General features: G+C 44.7%; 1 protein-coding gene across 1 annotated transcript; it reads left to right on the top strand.

Moving 5' to 3' along the window:
• Positions 1-1952: 1952 nt before the first annotated feature.
• Positions 1953-26797, top strand: LOC121578610 (protein-glutamine gamma-glutamyltransferase 2-like). Its single transcript, XM_041892973.2, has 12 exons — positions 1953-2015; positions 2959-3210; positions 4865-4983; positions 5438-5566; positions 9022-9199; positions 9482-9617; positions 9704-9813; positions 9993-10235; positions 10665-10964; positions 23471-23634; positions 24044-24177; positions 26428-26797. Exons 1-12 carry the CDS (start codon positions 1991-1993, stop codon positions 26600-26602), a joined length of 1965 nt encoding a protein of 654 aa, XP_041748907.2. The 5' UTR covers positions 1953-1990; the 3' UTR covers positions 26603-26797.

Genomic DNA, 26797 nt, shown 5'->3' with positions numbered 1-26797 from the left:
TGTTTGGCCATAATGACCATCGTTATGTTTGGAGGAAAAAGGGGGAAGACTTGCAAGCCGAAGATCACCATCCCAACCGTGAAGCACTGGGGTGGCAGCATCATGCTGTGGGGGTGCACTTCACAAAGTAGATGGCATCATGAGGAAGGAAAATTATGTGGATATATTCAAGCAACATCTCAAGACATCAGTCAGGAAGTTAAAACTTGGTCGCAAATGAGTCTTCCAAATGGACAATGACCCCAAGCATACTTCCAAAGTTGTGGCAAAATGGCTTAAGGACAACAAAGTCAAGGTATTGGAGTGGCCATCACAAAGCCCTGACCTCAATCCTATAGAAAATGTGTGGGCAGAACTGAAAAAGCGTGTGCGAGCAAGGAGGCCTACAAACCTGAGTCAGTTACACCAACTCTGTCAGGTGGAATGGGCCAAAATTCACCCAACTTATTGTGGGAAGCTTGTGGAAGGCTACCTGAAACGTTTGACCCAAGTTAAACAATTTAAAGGCAATGCAACCAAATACTAATTGAGTGTATGTAAACTTCTGACCCACTGGGAATGTGATGAAAGAAATAAAAGCTGAAATAAATCATTCTCTCTACTATTATTTTGACATTTCACATTTTTTAAATAAAGTGGTGATCCTAATTGTTACTAGGATTAAATGTCAGGAATTGTGAAAAACTAAGTTTAATTGTATTTGGCTAAGGTGTATGTAAACTTCCGACATAAACTGTATATGACTTAGTATTACTGCAACGTTGAGGAAGAGCTTGCGAGCAAGCTTTTCACTGTACTGTTTACACCTGATGTATCCTGTGCAACTGACAGATAAACTGTGATGTAATCTGAAATAGATGCGAATTTGTCAAATAGAAGGTCTAAATGTCCATTTGACCCAGAATAACGGAAGAGGAATGACATTAAGTCCTGAAAGACACTCGCCAACTGGCCGTCAGGAGTGTTTTTTGGTTGCCCGAAGATTATGATCACTTGCCCGGAAATGTTCACCTACACACAGGGGAGGAACCAGAAAGACCATACTACTGAAAGGATTTGTACATCTCTGTGTGACGTTTGAGACATTCTTATGACATGGGTAGGGCTCCTTTTAAAAGGCCTGGCATCCTTTCATTACTTACAGTACTACAACAAGCAACTCGATCCACTTACCAACACAACCACGTGAGAGACAGCTTCAATGGATTTTGGTAAGTCAACTGAAACTGCTCGTTGCAAGATTTTTGATCAAATTTAGATGATGAAAAATGTGGATATTGCCTTGTCAAGGTACCCTATGTCATGTTTAGTGACAGAGGGTCATATAGTACAGTGAATGGGTAATTGGGTGACTTGACTTGTAGAATGTAACATTTGCTTACAAAGAAAGATAATTATTGTTGGTGTATGTTCATCTGTTAAATTAATATTATTGATATTCTAATTCCTAAGTCTGTGGTCTTTGGCCTGTTTCTCTCTGCATATTCTTTCTGCATTATGCATGGTGATAGGCTACAAGTGTTTTCTCTATCCAGTGGCCTCAACTAGCCCAACTGACAGTCTGTTTCTGCTACGTTGCTGTCAGGCAAAAGTGACAAAACATAAGGCTAGACAACAGCAAACGTAGAAACAGACTGACGCCTCACACTAATAAAATAATAATAATCATTGTATTATCAGGACAAAATAGAAAATCAGGATTTATTTCTTTATTTCTTTATTTCTTGAAGACATTGGTAAGGTAGAGCTCCACTGTGAGAAGAACAACACAGCCCACAGTAGAAACAGACTGACGCCTCACACTAATAAAATAATAATAATCATTGTATTATCAGGACAAAATAGAAAATCAGGATTTATTTCTTTATTTCTTTATTTCTTGAAGACATTGGTAAGGTAGAGCTCCACTGTGAGAAGAACAACACAGCCCACAACACAGTCCTTCCTGGTCACCTTTGACCTCCATGGCCCCTTCAGGCCCACAACAGACATGCTGGAGCTGATGGTGGAGACAGGTGAGCTATCTAAAATAGAACATAGAATCACTTTATTTATCTCTGCTATTTATTAGAGCTGTTTGTATTAGAGGTTTCCCGGACTCAGATTATGCTAGTCCTGGACTGAAACACACTAGGATTAATCTAGGCTAGGGCAGGGAAACCGGCCCTATGTGGATCCCCTTTGACAAGACAGACACGTGCAGTAATAATGACATTAAAACAAATCCTTGTATGTGTTGTAAATAGCTGAATTGGGGTCAATTCAATCTAATCTAAAGACTAAATTGCACCACTTTCAGGACTTGAGATACCTCCACTTGTACTGTATATGTAATGTTGACATCAAAGTTACTCTGACAGAAAATATAAAATCTTATTGGACAAATACACTGAGTGTACAAAACATTAGGAACACCTGCTCTTTCCATGACATAGACTGACCTGACCAGGTGAATCCAGTTGAAAGCTATGATCCCTTATTGAATCCACTTCAATAAGGGAGGAGACAGGTTAAAGAAGGATTTTTAAGCCTTGAGACAGCTGAGACATGGATTGTGTATGTGTGCCATTCAGAGGGTGAATGGGCAAGACAATAGATTTAAGTACCCAGGCGCACTGGTTTGAGTGTGTCAAGAACTGCAATGCTCCTGGGTTTTTCACGCTCAACAGTTTCCCATGTGTATCAAGAATGGTCCACCACCCAAAGGACATTCAGCCAACTTGACAAGCATTGGGGTTAACATGGACCAGCATCCGTGAGGAACACTTTCGACACCATGTAGAGTCCATGCCCCGACGAATTGAGTCTGTTCTGAAGGCGAAAGGGGACAACTCAATATTAGGAAGGTGTTCCTAATGTTTTGTACACTGTGTATACTACCTCACTGTTTCTGAACGTTTTCTTCCATTTCGTTCCTACTGAACACAACCCAAAACTCATCCTCCCTTCTCCATCCAGGGCCCCAGCCATCTGAGGCGTTGGGGACCAGGTCAGTGTTCGGGATACCTGAGGGCCGTGGGAAAGGTTCCTCCTGGAAGGTTGAGGTTCACCCGGGCTCAGTGCTCCTGGAGGGCTCAATCACTTTGGACATCACCAGCCCAGCAGATGCCCCAGTGGGAGAGTACAGCCTGTCTGTAAAGACCAGCGCCAACGCCACAGTGGGCAGAAGCCTGGGCAAGCTCCTTCTGCTGTTTAACCCCTGGTGCCAAGGTAAACACAATTCAATTCAAAACAACTTTATTACATCTTACATCTGTACACTTCCTGTGAACGAGATTTGAGAGTACGGTAAAGCAGATTTAATACATTATAATGAAGTATAACGAATTCATTAAAATGTTAACTAGAACTGTGATAAATTAACTTTTTTAATCAAACGAAGGAGAACAAATGCGGTGAATGCATCAATACAGCCATGGTAACTATTTGATACAGTATCTGGAGGGTGTGAAATGCTGCATTCCTGAATGTTCTTATCAGTTTAAAAGCTGGAAATGGCTAACTTTACAGAGATTGTTGTAACCCATGTCTCTGTATGGGTTGGGAAGACCCCTCATAATTGTTTTGGAACATAATAGCCCATATACACAGATACAAACAATGGGCCACAACACAGCTTGGTAACATTACATTTACATTACATTTTAGTCATTTAGCAGACGCTCTTATCCAGAGCGTCTTACAGTTAGTGAGTGCATACATCATTTTTTATATTTTTATTTTAGTATTATATTTTTTTCATACTGGCCCCCCGTGGGAATCAAACCCACAACCCTGGCATTGCAAACGCAATGCTCTACCAACTGAGCTACATCCCTGCCGGCCATTCCCTCCCCTACCCTGGACAACGCTGGGCCAATTGTGCGCCGCCCCATGGGTCTCCCGGTCGCGGCCAGCTACGACAGAGCCTGGATACGAACCAGGATCTCTAGTGGCACAGCTAGCACTGCGATGCAGTGCCTTAGAACACTGCGCCACAGCCTGGTAGCACAGCTTGGTAGCATCCTGGTAACAGCCTAGTAACAGCCTGGTAACACAGCCTGGTAAGATCCTGGTAACAGCCTAGTAACAGCCTGGTAACACAGCCTGGTAAAACCCTGGTACCATCCTGGTAACACAGCCGGGTAACATCCTGGTAACACAGCCCGGTAAAACACAGCTTGGTAACATCCTGGTAACACAGCCTAGTAACACAGCCTGGTTACAGCCTAGTAACAGCCTGGTAACACAGCCTGGTAACATCCTGGTACCATCCTGTTAACACAGCCTGGTAACATCCTGGTAACATCTTGGTAACACAGCCTGGTAACATCCTGGTAACATCCTGGTAACACAGCCTAGTAACACAGCCTGGTAACAGCCTAGTAACAGCCTGGTAACACAGCCTGGTAACATCCTGGTACCATCCTGTTAACACAGCCTGGTAACATCCTGGTAACATCTTGGTAACACAGCCTAGTAACATCCTGGTAACATCTTGGTAACACAGCCTAGTAACACAGCCTGGTAAGATCCTGGTAACAGCCTAATAACATCCTGGTAACACAGCCTGGTAACATCCTGGTACCATCCTGGTAACACAGCCTGGTAACATCCTGGTAATATCCTGGTAACACAGCCTGGTAACATCCTGGTAACACAGCCCGGTAACACAGCTCGGTAACATCCTGGTAACACTACATTCTAGCATGGGAGACAGTGGTCATAACACAGTAACAGCATGATAACATGTTAAAGTTACCCCTTCATTTCATTTTGTATAATAATGTATTTTTTATTTATCATTTATTTAACCAGCCAAGTCAGTTGAACAAATTCTTATAATTCATGTTTTGAAACTGCTGTATTTTGTGGCGGGCTGTAGAGGACTGGGTGCATCTACCTGAAGAGGAGGAGAGGCAGGAGTATGTGATGAGAGAACAAGGCCTGGTGTACAGAGGTTCTGAAAAATACATCAGCTCCCTGGCGTGGGACTTCGGACAGGTACACAGAACAAACAATACAGTATTGTACAGTTGAAAAGTGCTGCTTATAACATATAGGGCTGGTTTCCGGGATACAGATTAAGCCTATTCCTCGACTAAAAAGCAAACTCAATGGAGAATCTCCACCAATAATTATTTTGACTCTAGATAAATCCAGGACTAATCTGTTGCCCGGGAAACCGCCCCAAGTGTTACACAACGATATATCAGTCGAAGTGATTGGCTAGAGTCCTGTGTGGCTCCGTTGGTAAAGCATGGCGCTTGCAACGCCAGGGTTGTGGGTTTCGATTACCGCGGGGAGACCAATACGAACATTTATCCATTCAATACTGTAAATCGCTCTGGATAAGAGCGTCTGCTAAATTACTAAAATGTATGTAAGTATAGACAAGACATTTTAGAAATTGTTGTAGGCTACCTAGCTAACGTGCCCAAATGTATTGTTTCTCCAGTTTGAAGACGATATAGTGGACATTTGCCTGAAGCTGCTTGACGTGAACCCCAAGTGTCTGAGAGACCCCGCCAAGGACTTCTCTGCTCGTTGCAACCCCATCTATGTCAGTAGGGTGGTCAGTGCCATGGTAAGACTGGAGATCTGACCCCCACTAGTAACAGCGACAACATTATTGAACCCCACTAGTAACAGGAAACATGTTTCCATCCAATCTTGTTATGCGAGTAAAGTACATGTCAGATAAAACATTTCATGACAGTGCTGATGGAAAATGTTTTCGGTAAACTTTCCAAATGTTGACAAAACAAAATACACTAGACAAGGTGGGATCTTTTTGTGTCGGTAAAATGAAGTATGAGAGAAATGTTGGTGGAAATGCTTTTATGCGCAAATATTGATTTAATAACCATCATTTCGAAGTAAACATGGAGTCACGTAATGACATGTTGTGTGGTCCTCCCACTACGACTCATCGGGAAAGCATTTAGTTTATTAGGCTACAGATGAAGAAATGAATGATGAACTTCACAGGGTGCTGAATGTGCAAGGTGATAAGCTTGATATTTCTTTATAATAAATATCGAGGGCCTTATTCTGGTAACATGATCCTCGATGCTTGGCTGTCCTCGTTTGACAAATAAAAAATAATCTCATCATGTAGGCTAAAGTGCATTCGGAAAGTTCAGACCCCTGGACTTTTTTCCACATTTTGTTACATTACAGCCTTATTCTAAAATTGATTAAATAGTTTTTCCCCTTATCAATCTACACACAATACCCCATAATGACAAAGCAAAAACACGTTTTTAGAAATTTGAGCAAATGTATATATAAAAAAAAAACGGAAATATCACATTTACATAAATATTCAGACCCTTTACTCAGTACTTTGTTAAAGCACCTTTTGCAGCGATTACAGCCTGGAGTCTTCTTGCGTATGATGCTACAAGCTTGGCACACCTGTATTAGGCGAGTTTCTCCCATTCTTCTCTGCAGATCCTCTCAAGCTCTGTCAGATTGGATGGGGAGTGTCGCTCCTCAGCTATTTTCAGGTCTCTCCAGAGAACCTTTGCCCCAGTCTGAGGTCCTGAGCGCTCTGGAGCAGGTTTTCATCAAGGATCTTCTATGTACTTTGCTCCTTTCATCATTCCCTCGATCCTGACTAGTCTCCTAGTCCCTGCCGCTGAAAAACATTCCCACAGCATGATGCTGCCACCACCATGCCAGGTTTCCTCCAGACGTGACACTTGGCATTCAGGCCAAAGAATTCAATCTTGGTTTCATCAGACCAGAGAATCTTGTTTCTCATGGTCTGAGAGTCATTTTGGTGCCTTTTGGCAAACTCCAAGCGGGCTGTCATGTGCCTTTTACTGAGGACGGGCTTCCGTCTGGCCACTCTACCATAAAGGCCTGATTGGTGGAGTGCTGCAGACATGGTTGTCCTTCTGGAAGGTTCTCACATCTCCACAGAGGAACTCTGGAGCTCTGTCAGAGTGACCATCAGGTTCTCGGTCACCTCCCTGACCAAGGCCCTTCTCCCCCGATTGCTAAATTTGGCCGGGCGACCAGCTCTTGGAAGAGTCTTGGTGGTTCCAAACTACTTCCATTTAAGAATTATGGAGGCCACTGTGATCTTGGGGACCTTCAATGCTGCAGACATTTTTTGTTGCCTTTCCCCAAATCTGTGCCTTGACACAATCCTGTCTTGGAGCTCTATGGACAATTCCTTCAACCTCATGGCTTGGTTTTTGCTCTGACATGCACTGTCAACTGTGGGACCTTATATAGACAGGTGTGTGCCTTTCCAAATCATGTCCAATCAATCGAATTTACCACAGGTGGACTCCCGTCAAGTTGTATAAACATCTCAAGGATCATCAATGGAAACAGGATGCATCTGAGCTCAATTTCAAGTCTCATAGCTAAGGGTCTGAATACTTATGTAAATAAGGTATTTCTGTTTTTTATTTGTAATACATTTGCAAAAAAATCTAAAACCCTGTTTTCACTTCGTCATTATGGGGTATTGTGTGTAGATTGATTAAGATTTTTATTTATTTAATCCATTTTAGAATAAGGCTGTAACTTAACAAAATGTGGAAAAAGTAATTGGGTCTGAATACTTTCCGAATGCACCGTATACCCGCAATGTATCTGCGAGCTGTGCCAATACCAGAGTGGGAACATTCGCTACATAAAGAATTTAACCGCAAAAGGTATTTTTATGTCCACTATGTCATCACCCCACAGCCTTTTATCTGGAAAAAAAAAAGTCAATTTAATGGAAACACATCTCTGGTGGGAAAATGCACATATTGTTTTTATGCAGATTTTTGAATATTCGCATGAAAATCTGTCACCAATTGGATGGAAATTCTAGCTAGTGACAACATTATTGAACCCCACTAGTAACAGTGACAACGTTATTGAACCCCACTAGTAACAGTGATAACATTATTGAACCCCACTAGTAACAGTGACAACGTTATTGAACCCTACTAGTAACAGTGACAACGTTATTGAACCCCACTAGTAACAGTGATAACATTATTGAACCCCACTAGTAACAGTGATAACATTATTGAACCCCACTAGTAACAGTGACAACATTATTGAACCCCACTAGTAACAGTGACAACGTTATTGAACCCCACTAGTAACAGTGACAACATTATTGAACCCCACTAGTAACAGTGACAACGTTATTGAACCCCACTAGTAACAGTGACAACATTATTGAACCCCACTAGTAACAGTGACAACATTATTGAACCCCACTAGTAACAGTGACAACGTTATTGAACCCCACTAGTAACAGTGACAACATTAATGAACCCCACTAGTAACAGTGACAACATTATTGAACCCCACTAGTAACAGTGACAACATTATTGAACCCCACTAGTAACAGTGACAACATTATTGAACCCCACTAGTAACAGTGACAACATTATTGAACCCCACTAGTAACACTGACAACATTATTGAACCCCACTAGTAACACTGACAACATTATTGAACCCCACTAGTAACAGTGATAACATTATTGAACCCCACTAGTAACAGTGACAACGTTATTGAACCCCACTAGTAACAGTGACAACGTTATTGAACCCCACTAGTAACAGTGACAACATTATTGAACCCCACTAGTAACAGTGACAACATTATTGAACCCCACTAGTAACAGTGACAACATTATTGAACCCCACTAGTAACAGTGACAACATTATTGAACCCCACTAGTAACAGTGACATTCTTTAATCATCATAAGGTCATAGTACTGTATGAACAGCATAAGAAAATACATTGGTTCATTTCTGGAACGTCATCTAGCCCTGTTCACTATAAATGGGTCCAGTGCAACTAAGTAAGGTGTTGTTGCACATATAGGACTGGTTTCCCGGACCCAGATTAAACCTAGTCCTGGACTAAAAATAACTTTCCACACTGAGCTTTTTAGTCCAAGGCTCAATCTAGATCCACGAAACCAACTACATTTGAGATATTACAAAAACACATTCACTCAGCCAAATGACAGTTCTGAAATTTATAATTTTAACATTATTTTCCTTGCCCAGATCAACGCTAATGATGACAGAGGTGTCCTGTTGGGGCGGTGGGATGGTCAATACAATGGTGGCGTGTCCCCCACTCACTGGAACGGCAGTGTGGAGGTACTAAGGAGGTGGCTCAACAATGGAGGCAATCCAGTCAAGTATGGCCAGTGTTGGGTGTTCGCCGCTGTAATGTGCACAGGTAGCCTATCACTGTCCAATCGCTCTTAAATTCTTATTTTAGTCAATCAATCAATACAACAGTATTTAAATAGCGCTGACTGTACTGCAAGCGCTCAGACCCAGGGTTGTGATTGATTTTGAGAGGGATGGCAAGAATACCCACCATCTGTGTCCGATTCACCTCTGACCAGAGGAGAGAGGCTGGGTGTCAATGCCTTGGATGTGTTGTTTTAGTTAACCACTATGCCTTCTATGTGTTGTTTTTGTTAACCAGTATGCCTGAAATGTATTTCCATGTCAGTACTGAGGTGTTTGGGAATCCCATGTCGAGTGGTTACCAACTTCCAGTCAGCCCACGACACCGACAAAAACCTGACAATTGACGACTTCTTCTCCGACAATGGAGTCAGACCCAAACAGAGCCAAGACAGTGTATGGTAAATGCAACATCAGGTCATTGTGGCTACAGTATGAAGAGTGATGCCAATAGCATGATGTTTTAAAGACTGGTGTTTCTGCTCAGGAACTACCATGTGTGGGTGGAGGCCTGGATGAGACGGCCTGATCTCTCAGGAGACTCCTTATATGACGGCTGGCAGGCTGTGGACCCTACCCCTCAGGAGAAAAGCACTGGTATGGTCTAACTTCCATCTCATCTCACACTAACATACATAATAACACACTTCTGGAGTATGTATGTATTGTATGTTGTGTTATTGTGCAGATGGTGCTGAGTTTGTGTCCTGGGTCTGGGAGACATGAAGGGAACTCCCTGTTATACACTCATGTTGTTTTCCCTTCCTCTCCCCCAGGTGTTTACTGCTGCGGCCCTGCTCCAGTCAAGGCCATACTGCAGGGTCACATTGACCTCAAATACGATGTGCCCTTTGTCTTCGCCGAAGTCAACGCCGACCGTGTAACCTGGATGGTGTTCGCTGACGGCTCCAAGAAAAAGATCTTAACGGACACTGGGTCCGTAGGCCAGAACATCAGCACAAAGGCAGTGGGCAGCGACAAGAGAGTGGACATCACGGCCAACTATAAATATGCAGAGGGTTGGTATTGAATGAACTGAGAGAGTCTGACTATATCTACAAAGGTTGACTTGTCAGATATTTTCTTTAAAAAACGTCCTGGAGGTTAAATGTCAAAAGTCAGCCACTAGCTTTTTAGGACCAGTTCTGTATGGAGTAACGCTAAGACTGTCCAATCTCCACCCTTTTATACATTTTGGCTGTTGAACTGTTATCAATTGATTTCCGAAATAATGCAGCGTTACAAGGGTTATGCCTATCATAAGGGTAGAAGCGTATTTTATGTCTTTGAGAGCTAGGGTTGGTCTGGGAAATAGTTCTGTACTTTTTTAAGAGATGAGTTAGAAAGGGGCTGTGTCCACCTGTCGCAAGACATAATTCTCCTAGGTGAGTGAGGGCAACTGCTTGAGTCACCAGCTACTCATCCAAAATGTCACCCATTTAAAACAGGCACGAAAAAGGAGAGGACTGTGTACAATAACGCAGCGAACAGAGTCAACAATCTCGAAGACAAAGAGAATTCAAACGGGATCCTTGACCGCAAACCTTCTGATGTTTCCATGAAAATCGTGGAGCTGACCAAGCCGCTCAGCGGCAAAGACATCGACCTCAAGCTTGTACTGAACAGCGACGACCGTGAGACTCGGACACTAGTGATCCATGTCAACGTTCAGGCCATGAGATACACCGGCATTCCATCCTCCAAGATACAGACCGAATTGAAAGAACAGAAGCTCCGTCCCAACCAAGGTAGAGTGAAAATGTTTCAAACTCTTTCCATGAGTAGGCCTACAAGGCTGAACTAACAAAGGGGGGCATTTACATCACAGAACAAAGAGAACTGAAACACTTCTCAAAACCAAGAACACATTGCAGCTATTTACTTTCATAATTCTTTGTCAACATCCTTGGTTTGACGCATGCATATATCTCAATGATTGATTATGTCACAAAGGTGGTGTATTTCAGGAGTGCATATAGATAGCATTTACAGTTGAAGTCGGAAGTTTGCATACACCTTAGCCAAATACATTTAAACTCAGTTTTTCACAATTCCTGACATTTAATCCTAGTAAAAATTCCCTGTCTTAGGTCAGTTAGGATCACCACTTTATTTCAAGAATGTGAAATGTCAGAATAATAGTAGAGATAATTATTTATTTCAGCTTTTATTTCTTTCATCACATTCCCAGTGGGTCAGAAGTTTACATACACTCAATTAGTATTTGTCACGGTTTCGGCCGAGGCTGCCTCTCCTCCTTGTTCGGGCAGGCTTCGGCGCTCGTCGTCTCCGGAATTCTAGCTGCCACCGATAGATGTTTCATGTTCGTTTGCTTTTGTCTGTTTGTGTCACACCTGTTTCTGTTTTACGTAATTAGTGTCCTATAAGTTTCTCGTTGTGTTTGTCATGTGTTGTGTATGATTGTTTTTCGTCAGTGTTGTGTTTGCTCGGTTGAGCATAGTTTCTCCACTGCGCTGGAGCATAGTTGCACTTGTTCGTGCACCACTTCGTTTGTCGCACCTGTTTGTGCGCATTTGCCTTTTCGCCTTGTGCGTAATTTAGCTGTTGGGCTTAGTTGTCCTGTTGCCTGTGTTGGGCCAGAAATACAGCATTTTGGAACCTACAGTCGGCGTCCTGCATTTGATTTCCTACACTACACCTACACACGCCCTGACAGAATCATACACCAGTCATGGAATCAGCAGGAGCCGAAGCAGCCCAGACAAGACTGGAAGCCCAGGTTCGGGACCAGCAAGAGCAACTCCTGCAGATGGGGAACGCCCTGCAGGAGGTGATTACCACACTCCGAGGCTGGGGTTCGCCTCCACCACCGCCCGCCCCTGCCAGCACCATCGGCCAGCCCGGCCATTCCAGCGCCGGAACCTCGAGGAGTCCGACTATCTCTCCCGAGGGCTTACGACGGGACAGCGGCTGGGTGTCAAGGATTCCTGCTCCAGGTAGAGCTATACCTGGCCACCGTGCACCCGGCACCTTCAGGGCATGAGAGCGTGTCCGCCTGATCTCCTGCCTGGCCGGAAAAGCGTTGGAGTGGGCCAACGCGGAGTGGAGGAAGATCGACGCCACGACCATCACGTACACCGAAGTTCTCCCGCCGCTTTAGGGCGGTGTTTGACCATCCCCCGGAGGGGAAAGCGGCGGGGAGCGTCTGGTCTTCCTCCGACAGGGGAAGAGAAGTGCCCAGGAATTCGCGCTCGATTCCGTGCTCTGGCGGCAGATGCAGGGTGGAATGATCGGGCCCTCATCGATCTATACCGATGCAGCCTACGTGAGGACGTCCGTCGGGAGCTGGCGTGCAGGGACACCAGTCTCACTTTCGACCAGCTGGTGGATATGTCCATCAGGCTGGATAACCTGCTGGCTACCCGCGGACGTCTTGCGGAGGGTCCGTCCATTCCACCCTCCAGCGCCTCCGAGCCTTGTCCCATGGAGCTCGGGGCGCTGGCGCTAGAGAGAGGAGGGGTCGGCAGGCTAGGGGGTCCATCCACTGCACCAACTGTGGTCGGGGAGGACACACCGCGGCTAGGTGCTGGGGATGGCCTCCTAGGGGAGATGACGACAGGCCCCGCACTGGGGATTCCTTCCAGGTGAGTAGGCGCCCCACTCACCCAGAGCTCTCTGTTGCCCATTTCTGTATGCCTGTATGTTTTCCACAGGTAGCACCTCATTCCCAGCATAAGGCGCTGGTAGATTCAGGCGCAGCTGGGAATTTTATTGATAAAAAGTTTTGTTTAGCGTTAGGGATTCCCCTCATTCCTGTTGATGTTCCTTTTCCCGTTCACGCCCTAGATAGTCGTCCGTTGGGTACGGGCTTGATCAGGAGGTCACGGCGCCACTTAGGATGTGTGCGCAGGGGGATCATCAGGAGATGATTCAGCTGTTCCTGATTGACTCTCCTGCGTATCCGGTGGTGCTGGGCATGCCCTGGTTGAGTACCCATAACCCAGTGATTTCGTGGCAGGAGAGGGCTCTGATGGAGTGGTCTGCTCAGTGTGTGGGTAGATGTTTGGGTGTTTCCGTAGGGGCTACCTCGGTGGAGAGTCCAAACCAGGTGCCCGCATTGCACATTCCACCTGAGTATGGGGATTTGGCTATCGCGTTTAGTAAGGCGAGGGCGACGCGGTTGCCACCCCATAGGCAGGGGGATTGTGCGATAAACCTTCAGGCAGGAGCTGCGCTCCCACGGAGTCATGTGTATCCTCTGTCTCAGGAGGAGAAGAAAGCTATGGAGATTTACATAGACGAATCGCTGAGACAAGGATACATACGGCCGTCCACTTCCCCCGCGTCCTCGAGTTTCTTTTCGTGAAGAAGAAGGATGGTGGTTTGCGTCCGTGCATCGATTACCGTGGTCTCAATCAGATTACGGTGAAGTATAGTTATCCACTCCCGCTGATTGCGACCATGACTGAGTCGTTGCATGGGGCGCGTTTCTTCACGAAATTAGATCTCAGGAGCGCGTACAACTTGGTGCGCATCAAGAAGGATGATGAATGGAAAACAGCCTTTAGTACCACCTCGGGCCATTACGAGTATCTAGTCATGCCATACGGGTTGATGAATGCTCCATCGGTTTTCCAATCATTTGTGGATGAGATCTTCAGGGACATGCAGGGACTGGGAGTCGTTGTGTACATAGATTACATTCTCGTGTACTCACCTACCCGTGTCGAGCATGTGGCCCTGGTGCGCAGAGTGTTGCGGAGGCTGGTGGAGCACGACCTGTATGTGAAGGCAGAGAAGTGTCTGTTTTTCCAGGAGTCGATCTCCCTTTTTGGGGTATCAGTTGTCAGCGTCAGGGGTGAAGAAGGAGGTAGACCGAAGGCGTCGGCCGTAGCGTAATTGGCAAACACCAACCACTGTGAAAGAGGTGCAGCAGTTTTTGGGGTTTGCGAATTACTACCGGAGGTTTATCCGGGGTTTTGGGCAAGTGGCAGCTCCCATCACGTCTCTCTTGAAGGGGGTCCGGTGCGTCTGCAGTGGTCAGTCGAGGCGGACAGGGCGTTTGGGAGGCTGAAGGACCTGTTTACCTCGGCCCCGGTGCTGGCGCATCCGGATCCCTCTTTACCATTTCAGGTAGAGGTGGACGCGTCTGAGGCCGGGTATTGGCGCCGTGCTTTCACAACGGTCAGGCGCGCCACCTAAACTCCGCCCCTGTGCCTTCTATTCCAAGAAGCTCAGCCCGGCGGAGCGAAATTATGACATAGGGGACAGGGAGCTGTTAGCTGTGGTACAGGCCCTTAAGGTGTGGAGGCACTGGCTTGAGGGGGCTCAACACCCTTTCCTCATTTTGACGGACCACCGTAACCTGGAGTACATCCGGGCAGCGAGGAGGCTGAACCCTCGGCAGGCTAGATGGAGTATGTTTTTGACCCGTTTCTCTTTTAAGATCACCTACATCCCTGGGTCACAAAACGGGAAGGCAGATGCGCTGTCTCGGCTGTATGACGGGGAGGAGAGGTTCGTGGAGCCCACTCCCATACTGCCGGAGTCGTGTCTAGTGGCACCGGTGGTGTGGGGAGCTCGATTCTGAGCTCGAGCGGGCATTACGCACCCGACCCTAGTCCACCACAATGCCCGGAGGGTCGGAAGTATGTTCCGCTCGAGTGTCGGGATCGATTGATCTATTGGGCTCACACGTCACCCTCCTCTGGACACCCGGGTATCGGCCGGACAGTGCACTGTCTTAGTGCCAAATATTGGTGGCCCACGTTGGCCAGGGATGTGAGGGTTTATGTTTCCTCCTGCTCGGTGTGCACCCAGTGTAAGGCGCCTAGACATCTGCCTAGGGGTAAGTTACTGCCCCTGCCCGTTCCACAACGACCATGGTCCCACCTCTCGGTGGATTTTATAACTGACCTTCCTCTCTCCCAAGGGAATACTACCATCCTGGTCGTTGTGGACCGGTTCTCTAAGGCCTGTCGTTTGCTCCCCATGCCGGGTCTTCCTACGGCCCTGCAAACTGCCGAGGCACTGTTTACCCATGTGTTCCGGCACTACGGGGTGCCCGAGGACATTGTGGCTGATCGGGGTCCCCAATTCACCTCCAGGGTCTGGAGAGCGTTTATGGAGCGGTTGGGGGTCTCGGTGAGCCTCACCTCGGGCTACCACCCGGAGAGCAATGGGCAGGTGGAACGCGTAAACCAGGATGTGGGTAGGTTTCTCAGAACATACTGCCAGGACCGGCCGGAGGAGTGGTCAAGGTACGTTCCCTGGGCCGAGATGGCCCAGAATTCCCTACGCCATTCCTCCACGAACCTAACCCCATTTCAATGTGTGTTGGGTTACCAGCCGGTTCTGGCACCCTGGCAGCAGAGCCAGATCGAGGCTCCTGCGGTGGATGAGTGGGCGCGGCGCTCGGAGGAGACTTGGAACGCTGCACACGTCCACCTGCAGCGGGCCCTCCGACGTCAGAAGGCGAGCGCTGATCTCCACCGCAGTGAGGCACCGGTGTACGCACCTGGTGATCGAGTCTGGCTCTCTACCAGAAACCTGCCCCTCCGCCTGCCCTGTCGGAAACTGGGTCGGCGGTTTGTAGGGCCATTTAAAGTCCTGAGGAGGTTGAACGAGGTTTGTTATAGATTACAGCTTCCTGTGGAGTATAAGTGTATTAACCCCTCGTTCCATGTGTCCCTTCTCAGGCCGGTGGTAGCGGGCCCACTCCAAGAAGATGAGATCTTGGAGACTCCTCCGCCCCGTTGGACATCGAGGGGCACCGGCGTACTCCGTGAGATCCATCTTGGATTCGAGACGTCGGATGGGGGTCTCCAGTATCTAGTGGAGTGGGAGGGGTACGGTCCGGAGGAGCGGTGCTGGGTGCCGAGGAGAGACGTGTTGGACCCGTCGCTCCTGACGGAGTTCCATAGAGGGCGTCCCGACGCGCCCTGCGCCGCGTCCCCCTGGCCGTCCCCGAGGCCGGGAGTCGGCGCGCGTCTGGAGCCGCGCGTCAAGGGGGGTACTGTCACGGTTTCGGCCGAGGCTGCCTCTCCTCCTTGTTCGGGCAGGCTTCGGCGCTCGTCGTCTCCGGAATTCTAGCTGCCACCGATAGATGTTTCATGTTCGTTTGCTTTTGTCTGTTTGTGTCACACCTGTTTCTGTTTTACGTAATTAGTGTCCTATAAGTTTCTCGTTGTGTTTGTCATGTGTTGTGTATGATTGTTTTTCGTCAGTGTTGTGTTTGCTCGGTTGAGCATAGTTTCTCCACTGCGCTGGAGCATAGTTGCACTTGTTCGTGCACCACTTCGTTTGTCGCACCTGTTTGTGCGCATTTGCCTTTTCGCCTTGTGCGTAATTTAGCTGTTGGGCTTAGTTGTCCTGTTGCCTGTGTTGGGCCAGAAATACAGCATTTTGGAACCTACAGTCGGCGTCCTGCATTTGATTTCCTACACTACACCTACACACGCCCTGACAGTATTTGGTAGCATTGCCTTTAAATTGCTTAACTTGGGTCAAACATTTCGGGTAGTCTTCCACAAGCTTCCCACAATAAGTTGGGTGAATTTTGTCCCATTCCTGCTGACAGAGCTGGTGTAACTGAGTCAGGTTTGTAGGCCTCCTTGCTCGCACACGCTTTTTCAGTTCTGCCCACAAATGTTCTATAGGATTGAGGTCAGGGCTTTGTGATGGCCACTCCAATACCTTGACTTTGTTGTCCTTAAGCCATTTTGCCACAACTTTGGAAGTATGCTTGGGGTCATTGTCCATTTGGAAGACCCATTTGCGACCAAGCTTTAACTTCCTGACTGATGTATTGAGATATTGCTTCAATATATTCACATCATTTTCCTTCCTCATGATGCCATCTATTTTGTGAAGTGCACCAGTCCCTCCTGCAGCAAAGCACCCCCACAGCATGATGCTGCCACCCCGTGCTTCACGGTTGGGATGGTGTTCTTCGGCTTGCAAGTGTCCCCCTTTTTCCTCCAAACATAACGATGGTCATTATGGCCAAACCGTTCTATTTTTGTTTAATCAGACCAGAGGACATTTCTCCAAAAAGTATGATCTTTGTCCCCATGTGCAGTTGCAAACCGTAGTCTGGCTTTTTTATGGCGGTTTTGGAGCAGTGGCTTCTTCCTTGCTGAGCGGCCTTTCAGGTTATGTCGATATAGGACTCGTTTTACTGTGGATATAGATACTTTTGTACCTGTTTCCTCCAGCATCTTCACAAGGTCCTTTGCTGTTGTTCTGGGATTGATTTGCACTTTTCGCACCAAAGTATGTTCATCTCTAGGAGACAGAACTCGTCTCCTTCCTGAGCGGTATGATGGCTGCGTGGTCCCATGGTGTTTATACTTGTGTACTATTGTTTGTAAAGATGAACGTGGTACCTTCAGGCGTTTGGAAATTGTTCCCAAGGATGAACCAGACTTTTGGAGGTCTACAATTGTTTTTCTGAGGTCTTGGCTGATTTCTTTTGATTTTCCCATGATGTCAAGCAAAGAGGCACTGAGTTTGAAGGTAGGCCTTGAAATACATCCACAGGTACACCTCCAATTGACTCAAATTATGTCAATTAGCCTATCAGAAGCTTCTAAAGCCATGACATCATTTTCTGGAATTTTCCAAGCTGTTTAAAGGCACAGTCAACTGAGTGTATGTAAACTTCTGACCCAATGGAATTGTGATACCGTGAATTATAAGTGAAATAATCTGTCTGTAAACAATTGTTGGAAAAATAACTTGTGTCATGCACAAAGTAGATGTCCTAACTGACTTGCTAAAACTATCGTTTGTTAACAAGAAATTTGTGGAGTGGTTGAAAAACGAGTTTTAATGACTTCAACCTAAGTGTATGTAAACTTCCGACTTCAACTGTAACTGGTAAATTTAACAAAGCTGTAAAGTCTCATGTATAGCTGTGTAGCAAATCAACTGACACTAACTCTTATGGCTGTCAGGTTGCTAACGTTGTACTGAGGACACTACAGAATGTTAGGGTTGCTAACGTTGTACTGAGGACACTACAGAATGTTAGCAGAGGTGGGACAAAGTCATTGTTATGCAAGTCACAAGTAAGTCTCAAGTCTTTGCCCTCGAGTCCCGAGTCAAGTCGAGTCAAAGATGAGGCAAGTCCCAAGTCGAGTCAAAAGTCAAAGCCATCAAGTCTCAAGTCGAGTCCAAAGTCCTACCATTTTAGTTTCGAGTCATTTCAAGTCCTCTTACCACAGAAATAAAATGTATACAAATCATGTATGTCTGTAAGATTTGTATTTATTTAAACCTTTTTATACAATAACATTAATCAAATACAGCAAAAAACATAACATTTAATTTTCACAAAAAAAATGCTTGTATTTGAACAGCATATTGCACTAGAACAATGCAGAGAGAGAGAGAGAGAGAGAGAGAGAGAGAGAGAGAGAGAGAGAGAGAGAGAGAGAGAGAGAGAGAGAGAGAGAGAGAGAGAGAGAGAGAGAGAGAGAGAGAGAGAGAGAGAGAGAGAGAGAGAGAAAAATGGTTTACGGGGAAGGACAAACACCAAAGCTCTGGAAGTAAAAACAGTGTGGGAACCTGCACTGCAAATGAACAGATCTTACTCCATGTGAAACTCCTACCACAGGAGAGAGAGAGCTGTGTGGACAGGTGATGAGCAGAGAGTGAGTGTGTGTGCGCGCATGCGTGCTGTGGACAGGTGGAGGGAGGCCCCTATACTGCATTGCATTTGCAAAAGATCAAATTGGCCAAAAGTCTGTCAGTCATTTGTGCACGATGGGGACGCAGAATGATGCCACCATGGCTGAAAACTCGCTCCACTGGAGCACTAGAAGCAGGCACTGCCAAGACTCGGATGGCTACTTGAAAGAGTGAAGGAAGAGTCTTACTGTTCAGTGCCCAGAACAAAAGGGCATTCTGTCCTTCTGCCATGTCAATGTAGTGACTTAGCTGTACTGCTGGTGGGGTCCCAACATCCCTTTTCTGCCTCTTATGGTATGCAGCAAACAGCCCTTCTCCTTCCATGTCCTCTAGTTCTTCTTCAGCAGGCACCGGCACAGGCTGCTCTGTCTCTGCAGCATCTTGCAGGATCAATTCTAAAAATAAAAATAAAAACGTGTCACAACAGCAGAAACAAAAGAGCCCTTATTTCTGATGTTGATGATACTGTTCAAGACTGAAATTTTTTATTATTGTTAAAGTCAGATTAATATCACATTAGATCCTATATCAGATTAAGATCAAATTATTGTACGTTGCATTTAAGTTGCATTGCAAGTCAATAATATTTACCTTTAACTCGTTGTGCCACCTCTGCCTTGATGTCACGGTTGACCAGCACATGGGGCTCAATCCACAGCAGACAAAAGGCTGGATCCAAGGCAGCTGCTTTCAGGTAGACTGTGTCTGAAAAGGGGGCAGTGATCCCTTCTTGAGACTGGGCCATTTTTACATTAATGAAGATCCCAAGAAATCTTTTTTCAGGGATGCCTGCAGACCTCTGACCAGGCCACTCAGGAAACGAACTTGAGGCTTCAGCTTCTCAAGATGGTGATTGAGGGACAAGATGGATGGAACAACTGCACTGATTGTAATGACTTTCTCCCCCTGTGTCAAATCAGTTGCTTCTCCGAACGGTTTTAAGATGTCCACCAACTCCTTCAGCAGATTCCACTCTCGTGGTGTGAATGACAGTTCTTTATGCCCGGCCTTCTCAAGAACTGCGCAGAGCTTTTGCTGATCACAATGAAGGACTGCTTTTACCTGCCGCAGTGTGGAATTCCACCTCGTGCTCACTGCAGCAGGGATGCCTCTGTGCTCCCCAAATTCACCATCGAAGATGTCTTTAAACGTTGTGCTTGTGTGGAGCAGGGAGCTAAGTTTTGATAACTTGGAGAGAGAAGGACATGCCGCTTTTGTTTCTTTCAAACCGTCTCCCACAACCAGCTGCAATGTGTGTGCAAAACACTGCAGGCGTGTTTCTTTGCCATAGCAGCATCGACGGTTTGCTGGTCTTCTTGGGTTAAGTCATGCCATAGCTCAGGATCATCAAGATTATCTCCAGCATCTTCATCTTCCTCCTGTTCGCTGGGGAAGCAGACTGTAAATGCCTTGCGCATGTTAGCAGCATTGTCACTAATTATATAGTCCAATTTAGCTTTGATGTTGTATTCATCACATATTGCCTCAAATTGGTCACAGATTCGCTCTGCTGTGTGAGAGCCTTTGAAGCGGTTGCAGGCCAAGAGATTAGTCTTTAGCTGTACCCTCTCTGCATCTCGCTCCATCCAGTGCACAGTGACACCAAGGAATCCCCTCATCTTTCGATCAGACCAAATGTCCACAGTGACTGAAACATGGTCAGTGTTGCTCAATTGAGTTTTTAACTTTGACCGTCTCTCCTCAGCAAGGCTCTCTGTTTTTGTGGTCAGCGTTCGGCGACATACTGGGGTATACTTGCTGTCCAGCACAGCCAGAAAGTGACGAAAGCTCTTATTTTCCACAATAGACAGAGGGAAATTGCAATCAATAATCAAGTCAGACAGTATCGCATTGGAGATGGCCTTCTGCTGTGGGTGGGTCAGGCTGTAACGCCCTACACGAGTGTCAAGGAATTGTGAGATTGAAGGCTGTTGTGGTTCATCTACGATGATTTTGTTCATCTGGTATTCTTCATACCTGTAACAGAGAAGAATATGAAACAGATGTCAGAAAATCCTTTACAGCCACACATGTTGTATTTGAAACTACTCTTTACTCATATCAATGTTGTTGTGTTAATATTCATTGCCTATTGTACACTACGGTTTACGATAATACATTTCAGTTTCAGTGTATGCAATATTAAGAATATTTTCACTGCTTCAAAATTCATAAGAAAGCCCTTTCCCTCAAGAAACTGAAGTCATATGCTTTATAGCAGTGGTTTTCAAAGTGGGGACGGGGACCCTTGGGTGCCGCGAGGGGGTTCTAGGGGGGCCATGGCAAGTTGGCATGAAAAGTATAGAAAAACAAAATAATTGAATAAATTAAATAACTAAAGTAAACCAAATTAAACCAAAAATAAGCTAAACAATATTCCCATTAGTTAAGAACTGCACTATAATAATCTATTGCATCTCTGAACATTACTACTATAATCGTTATTATTTTATTATATACTGTATATATCCCAGTGGTGCGCTGCCTCACAGACCTACTGTAGACTACGGTAGCACTCTGTCCATGCGCTGTCTGCTGTTTGGGCATGATATGAAAAGGGAAGGCTAATGGTGGATCTACTGTGACTGTGTTATCATTTTCCTCTTTACAATGTATACGTCTTACTATGTTTCCTGTTGTACTTGGATGGGTTTAGGGATGCACCAACTACATCCGAGTTGTGAAAGGGGGTGCATTCATTGTTTAATTGTGATATTTTGTCTTCAGCGACAGTTCTGCTTAGTTGTGATTAACCAAAATTACATAAACGACCTCAATGAGGCAGCACACCAGCAACTCTGAAACTGAATTCTAAAACGCTTAACGTGAAAAACGCTTAACGTTGCTTAATGCTTAATATACTAAGACAGTAATATTATAAGACCAAACTCTGCAAATATCATATTAATAAAGCATACTATGTACAAAACATCAGATGAGCCCAGAATATGAACGCAAACACGTTTAATAACACGTTGCGTTTTCCTCCCATAGAAAACCATTATAAGAAAAGGCTTAACGTGTCTTATGTACTAAGACAGTGTTATTAAAAAGACCAAACTAAGTAAATATCATATCAATAAAGTATACTATGTACAAAACATCAGATGAGCCCAGAATACATAGTAGCCTACATAAGACATGTTAAGCCTTTTCTTATAATGGTTTTCTATGGGAGGAAAACACTTAACGTGTTGTTAAACGTGTTTGCGTTCATATTCTGGCCTCATCTGATGTTTTGTACATTTAGTATACTTTATTAATATGATATTTATAGTTTGGTCTTTTAATATTACTGTCTCAGTATATTAAGACACGTTAAGCCTTTTCTTATAATAGTTTTCTATGGGAGGAAAACGCAACGTGTTATTAAACGTGTTTGCGTTCATATTCTGGGCTCATCTGATGTTTTGTACATAGTATACTTTATTAATATGATATTTACAGAGTTTGGTCTTTTAATAACACTGTCTTAGTACATTAAAGAACGTTAAGCGTTTTTCACGAAAGCGTTTTAGAATGTCCATATAATAGCAGTTCAAAAATCCATATTTTTGTAAGCATGAACCAGCAAGGGAGACGTGCGTTTGTCTCGTTGATACAGTAAATATGCAGCAGCTAGCTAGTAAGTTACGGTACATCCGATAAGGTGCGTAGCATTCGTTCAAAACTTACCTTTCTTTGTGCAACTTCAGGTGTCGAACAAAGTTGGACGTTGTGGCAGCTCCGTCTGTAATCTTCGATCCGCATGTTTTGCAGATTGCAACTCGTTTTTTGTCGACTACCTCGTAATTTTTATAGCCAAACCAAACTATCTTCGGTATCATTTTGACAACTGGCGCGTTGTTGCTTGATGTGCTTCATTGGTTGTCTTGCAATGTGCCTGCTTAGATGCTGTCGAATCAAAACAACGTGGGACTACAGTGATTGGATAACGTGCAGGCAGCGCGCTCTCTGTATGCATACAGGTGGATGGTGCACATTTTTTTCACAGATGCAGATAAACGGAGAGCGGCGCGGCCGTGTGAAATTTTTTTTCCCCAGTTTTCATGGGAACTAGCAAGTCTTCTCGAGTCATAAGGCGCAAGTCCAAGTGAAGTCACGAGTCATTGATGTTAAAGTCCAAGTCGAGTTGCAAGTCTTTGTACATTTTGTCGAGTCGAGTCTGAAGTCATCAAATTCATGACTCGAGTCTGACTCGAGTCCAAGTCACATGACTCGAGTCCACACCTCTGAATGTTAGGGTTGCTAACGTTGTACTGAGGACACCACATAATGTTAGGGTTGCTAACGTTGTACTGAGGACACTACAGAATGTTAGGGTTGCTAACGTTGTACTGAGGACACTACAAAATGTTAGGGTTGCTAACGTTGTACTGAGGACACTACAGAATGTTAGGGTTGCTAACGTTGTACTGAGGACACCACAGAATGTTTGGGTTGCTAACGTTGTACTGAGGACACCACAGAATGTTAGGGTTGCTAACGTTGTACTGAGGACACCACAGAATGTTTGGGTTGCTAACGTTGTACTGAGGACACCACAGAATGTTAGCCTTTGTGATACATTGACAATCAAATGCATTGTCTGTGTTGGCAGATCTGATTATACCCATCCACATCCCCTTCTCTGTGTACGGTGAGAACATGCGGGAGAGCAACAGCATCAAGGTTTCGGCTGTGGTCACAGACAAGGACAACAGTGATGCAGTGTACATCACAGAGAAAGACATTGTGCCAGAGAGCCCTTCACTCACCATCAAAGTGAGTACTGTATATTCCCCAAATTGTAATTTCGCGCATCTGTCAGATCCTTAAGCCACTCCAATAACCCACTTAGAACAGCTCAACTTTCTCTGAGTGACATTCATTGGGGTCATTATGGAACAAGCCCCAAGGCTCTTTACGTTACCATTTCAAATTTGTAGGTGGCAAACATACTAGTAGCGAGAATAGCAATTTGCAAGGAAAATAACGGTTGGCCTGTGAATAAAGGTGATGTGAAGATGAAAATCTAAAGTGTTGGACTGTCATCTGAACAATTGATCTATTCAATACAATGCCAATATCAGTAACAACCACTCAACTGGAGATGGGGTTTATTCAGTGTGATAGTTCTAATATAATATACTATCTAGCAGATGCTTTTATTCTGATGTTTCTTCTCTTTTAGGCCATTGGATCTGAATTGCAGTATAGTGACATGATGGCAGAGGTTGTGTTTGAGAACCCTCTATCCAAGGGTCTAAGAGACTGCTCCATCACAGTGACTGGCAGTGGCTTGCTGAGAGAGACAATGGAAGCCAGGTAGGCCTATGTGACATTTCTCTGCCGTCTTTACGAGCAAGGTTTCGGTTTGTCATAAAACCTGAATCCATCCCACTGGGCAAAAACTGGTTGAATCAACGTTGTTTCCATGTAACTTCAACCAAAACAATCAATGTGATGACGTTGAATCAACATGGAAAACTGATTGGATTTGCAAAAAGTAAACTTTTTAACCTTTTTGTTGATTTCAAGTTGAATTCACGTTAGTTGACAACTCAACCAAATGTACACTACCGTTCAAAAGTTTAGGGTCACTTAGAAATGTTATTGTTTTCGAAAGAAAAGCAATTTTTTGTCCATGAAAATAACATCAAATTGATCAGAAATACAGTGTAGACATTGTTAATGTTGTAAATGGCTATTGTAGCTGGAAATGGCTGATTTTTAATGGAATATCTACATAGGCGTACAGAGGCCCATTATCAGCAACAATCAGTCCTGTGTTCCAATGGCATGTTGTGTTTGCTAATTCAAGTTTATCATTTTAAAAGGCTAATTGATCATTAGAAAACCCTTTTGCAATTATGTTAGCACAGCTGAAAACTGTTGTGCTGATTAAAGAAGCAATAAAACTGGCCTTCTTGAGACTAGTTGAGTATCTGGAGCATCAGCAATTGTGCGTTCGATTACAGGCTCAAAATGGCCAGAAACAAAGAACTTTCTTCTGAAACTCATCAGTCTATTCTTGTTCTGAGAAATGAAGGCTATTCCATGCGAGAAATTGCCAAGAAACTGAAGATCTTGTACAACGCTGTGTACTACTCCCTTCACAGAACAGCGCAAAGAAAAAGCCATATCTCAGACTGCCCATCTTAATCTTTTATTATTATTATCTGAGATATGGCTTTTTCTTTGCAACTCTGCCTAGAAGGTCAGTATCCCGGAGTCGCCTCTTCACTGTTGACGTTGAGACTGGTGTTTTGCGGGTACTATTTAATGAAGCTGCCAGTTGAGGACCTGTGAGGCGCCTGTTTCTTAAACTAGACACTCTAATGTATTTGTCCTCTTGCTCAGTTGTGCACCGGTTTGCGCTGTTCTGTGAAGGGAGTAGTACACAGCGTTGTACGAGATCTTCAGTTTCTTGGCAATTTCTCGCATCGAATAGCCTTCATTTCTCAGAACAAGAATAGACTGACGAGTTTCAGAAGAAAGTTCATTTTGAGCCTGTAATCGAACCCACAATTGCTGATGCTCCATATACTCAACTAGTCTCAAGAAGGCCAGTTTTATTGCTTCTTTAATCAGCACAACAGTTTTCAGCTGTGCTAACATAATTGCAAAAGGGTTTTCTAATGATCAATTAGCCTTTTAAAATGATAAACTTGGATTAGCAAACACAACGTGCCATTGGAACACAGGACTGATGGTTGCTGATAATGGGCCTCTGTACGCCTATGTAGATATTCCATAAAAAATCTGCCGTTTTCAGCTACATGAGCCATTTACAACATTAACAATGTCTACACTGTATTTCTAATCAATTTGATGTTATTTTAATGGACAAAAAAAAAGCTTTTCTTTCTAAAACAAGGACATTTCTAAGTGACCCCAAACTTTTGAACGGTAGTGTAAATCAGAACTAGACGTTGAACTGACGTCTGTGCCCAGTGAGATGTGTCCAGACTTGAATCCTGGATGTGGATGGGGACCTATGTGGAACCAGTTTTTCCCCAGTGGGATGGATTCAGGTTTTATGACAAACCGAAACCTTGCTCGTAAAGATGGCAATTTAGCTCTTAATCTCGGAAACCCAGAACAAAAATTATTCCGGTAATTGTGTCAGATGCTTGATTAGTTTCTGATGGAAGACTAGCGAAGTCACCACCCCCCTAAACAGAAACTCTCAGACCCCCTTCTGAAAACTTTCTGCTTGAAATCCCCGCCCTAAATAATTTCTTGAAATACCCGCCCACACTTTCAGTACCACCTTCACCCAATCCTGATATGTTCAGATATCTAGTGAGAAAACCAAAGCACCGGAACTATGGTTCCTTTTTAGTTGTGGCATCACAGTCTTTTGACAGATGATTCAATACAATTTATGTTACGTAGTCTGTCCACGAGAGATAATTTAGCTCTTGGCTAAACTAGAAAGGACATGCATTTATGGGCTGTTCATGTGGTTAAAGCTGAGTTTTTCCATCTGAAATATTTTACACTACCTTGTGTGTTGAAGTTTAGAGATCTAAAGATGCTTTGAGGTATAATTTATTTCATGTGTCTCCTCAGAATTCCTTTCCTAAAACAAGGGCAACGGCTGCGTGTGAAGATGCCCTTTACTCCATACAGACCCGGTCCTAAGAAGCTAGTGGTCAACTTCAACTGTGACCAATTCAGGAACATTAAGGCAAGCTGCAATGTGGACATCCTACCTGTCACCAGTGCTGTCCCCCCACTGCCGTAGACAGTAAAGCCCTCGTGAGAATAACTATAATAACTCAAATAAGTTCTGCAATTTATACCGTATTATCCTGTTATATCGTATATCAGCCTTTGTTAAAGTATGGGTCGCGACACTGACCTGTTAATGGTGGGTCGCGATGTGTCAGAGTAAATGTATAATTATTTAATATATGTCGCGCGTCACTACTTCACAGGA

The sequence above is a fragment of the Coregonus clupeaformis genome, chromosome 12 (genome assembly GCF_020615455.1).
Source record: "Coregonus clupeaformis isolate EN_2021a chromosome 12, ASM2061545v1, whole genome shotgun sequence".
NCBI classification, from domain to species: Eukaryota; Metazoa; Chordata; class Actinopteri; order Salmoniformes; family Salmonidae; genus Coregonus; species Coregonus clupeaformis.
The sequence above is the reverse complement of the archived record's forward strand: the minus strand, read 5'-3'. Positions and strand labels throughout refer to the sequence as shown.

What these genes read in the sequence shown, in the direction of transcription:
- LOC121578610 (XM_041892973.2), top strand. Translation starts at nt 1,991, where the DNA reads ATGCTGGAGCTGATGGTGGAGACAG. An exon ending in GTTTAACCCCTGGTGCCAAG is followed by an intron (nt 3,211 to 4,864) that starts GTAAACACAATT and finishes GGCGGGCTGTAG; the next exon opens with AGGACTGGGTGCATCTACCT. An exon ending in TGGCGTGGGACTTCGGACAG is followed by an intron (nt 4,984 to 5,437) that starts GTACACAGAACA and finishes TTGTTTCTCCAG; the next exon opens with TTTGAAGACGATATAGTGGA.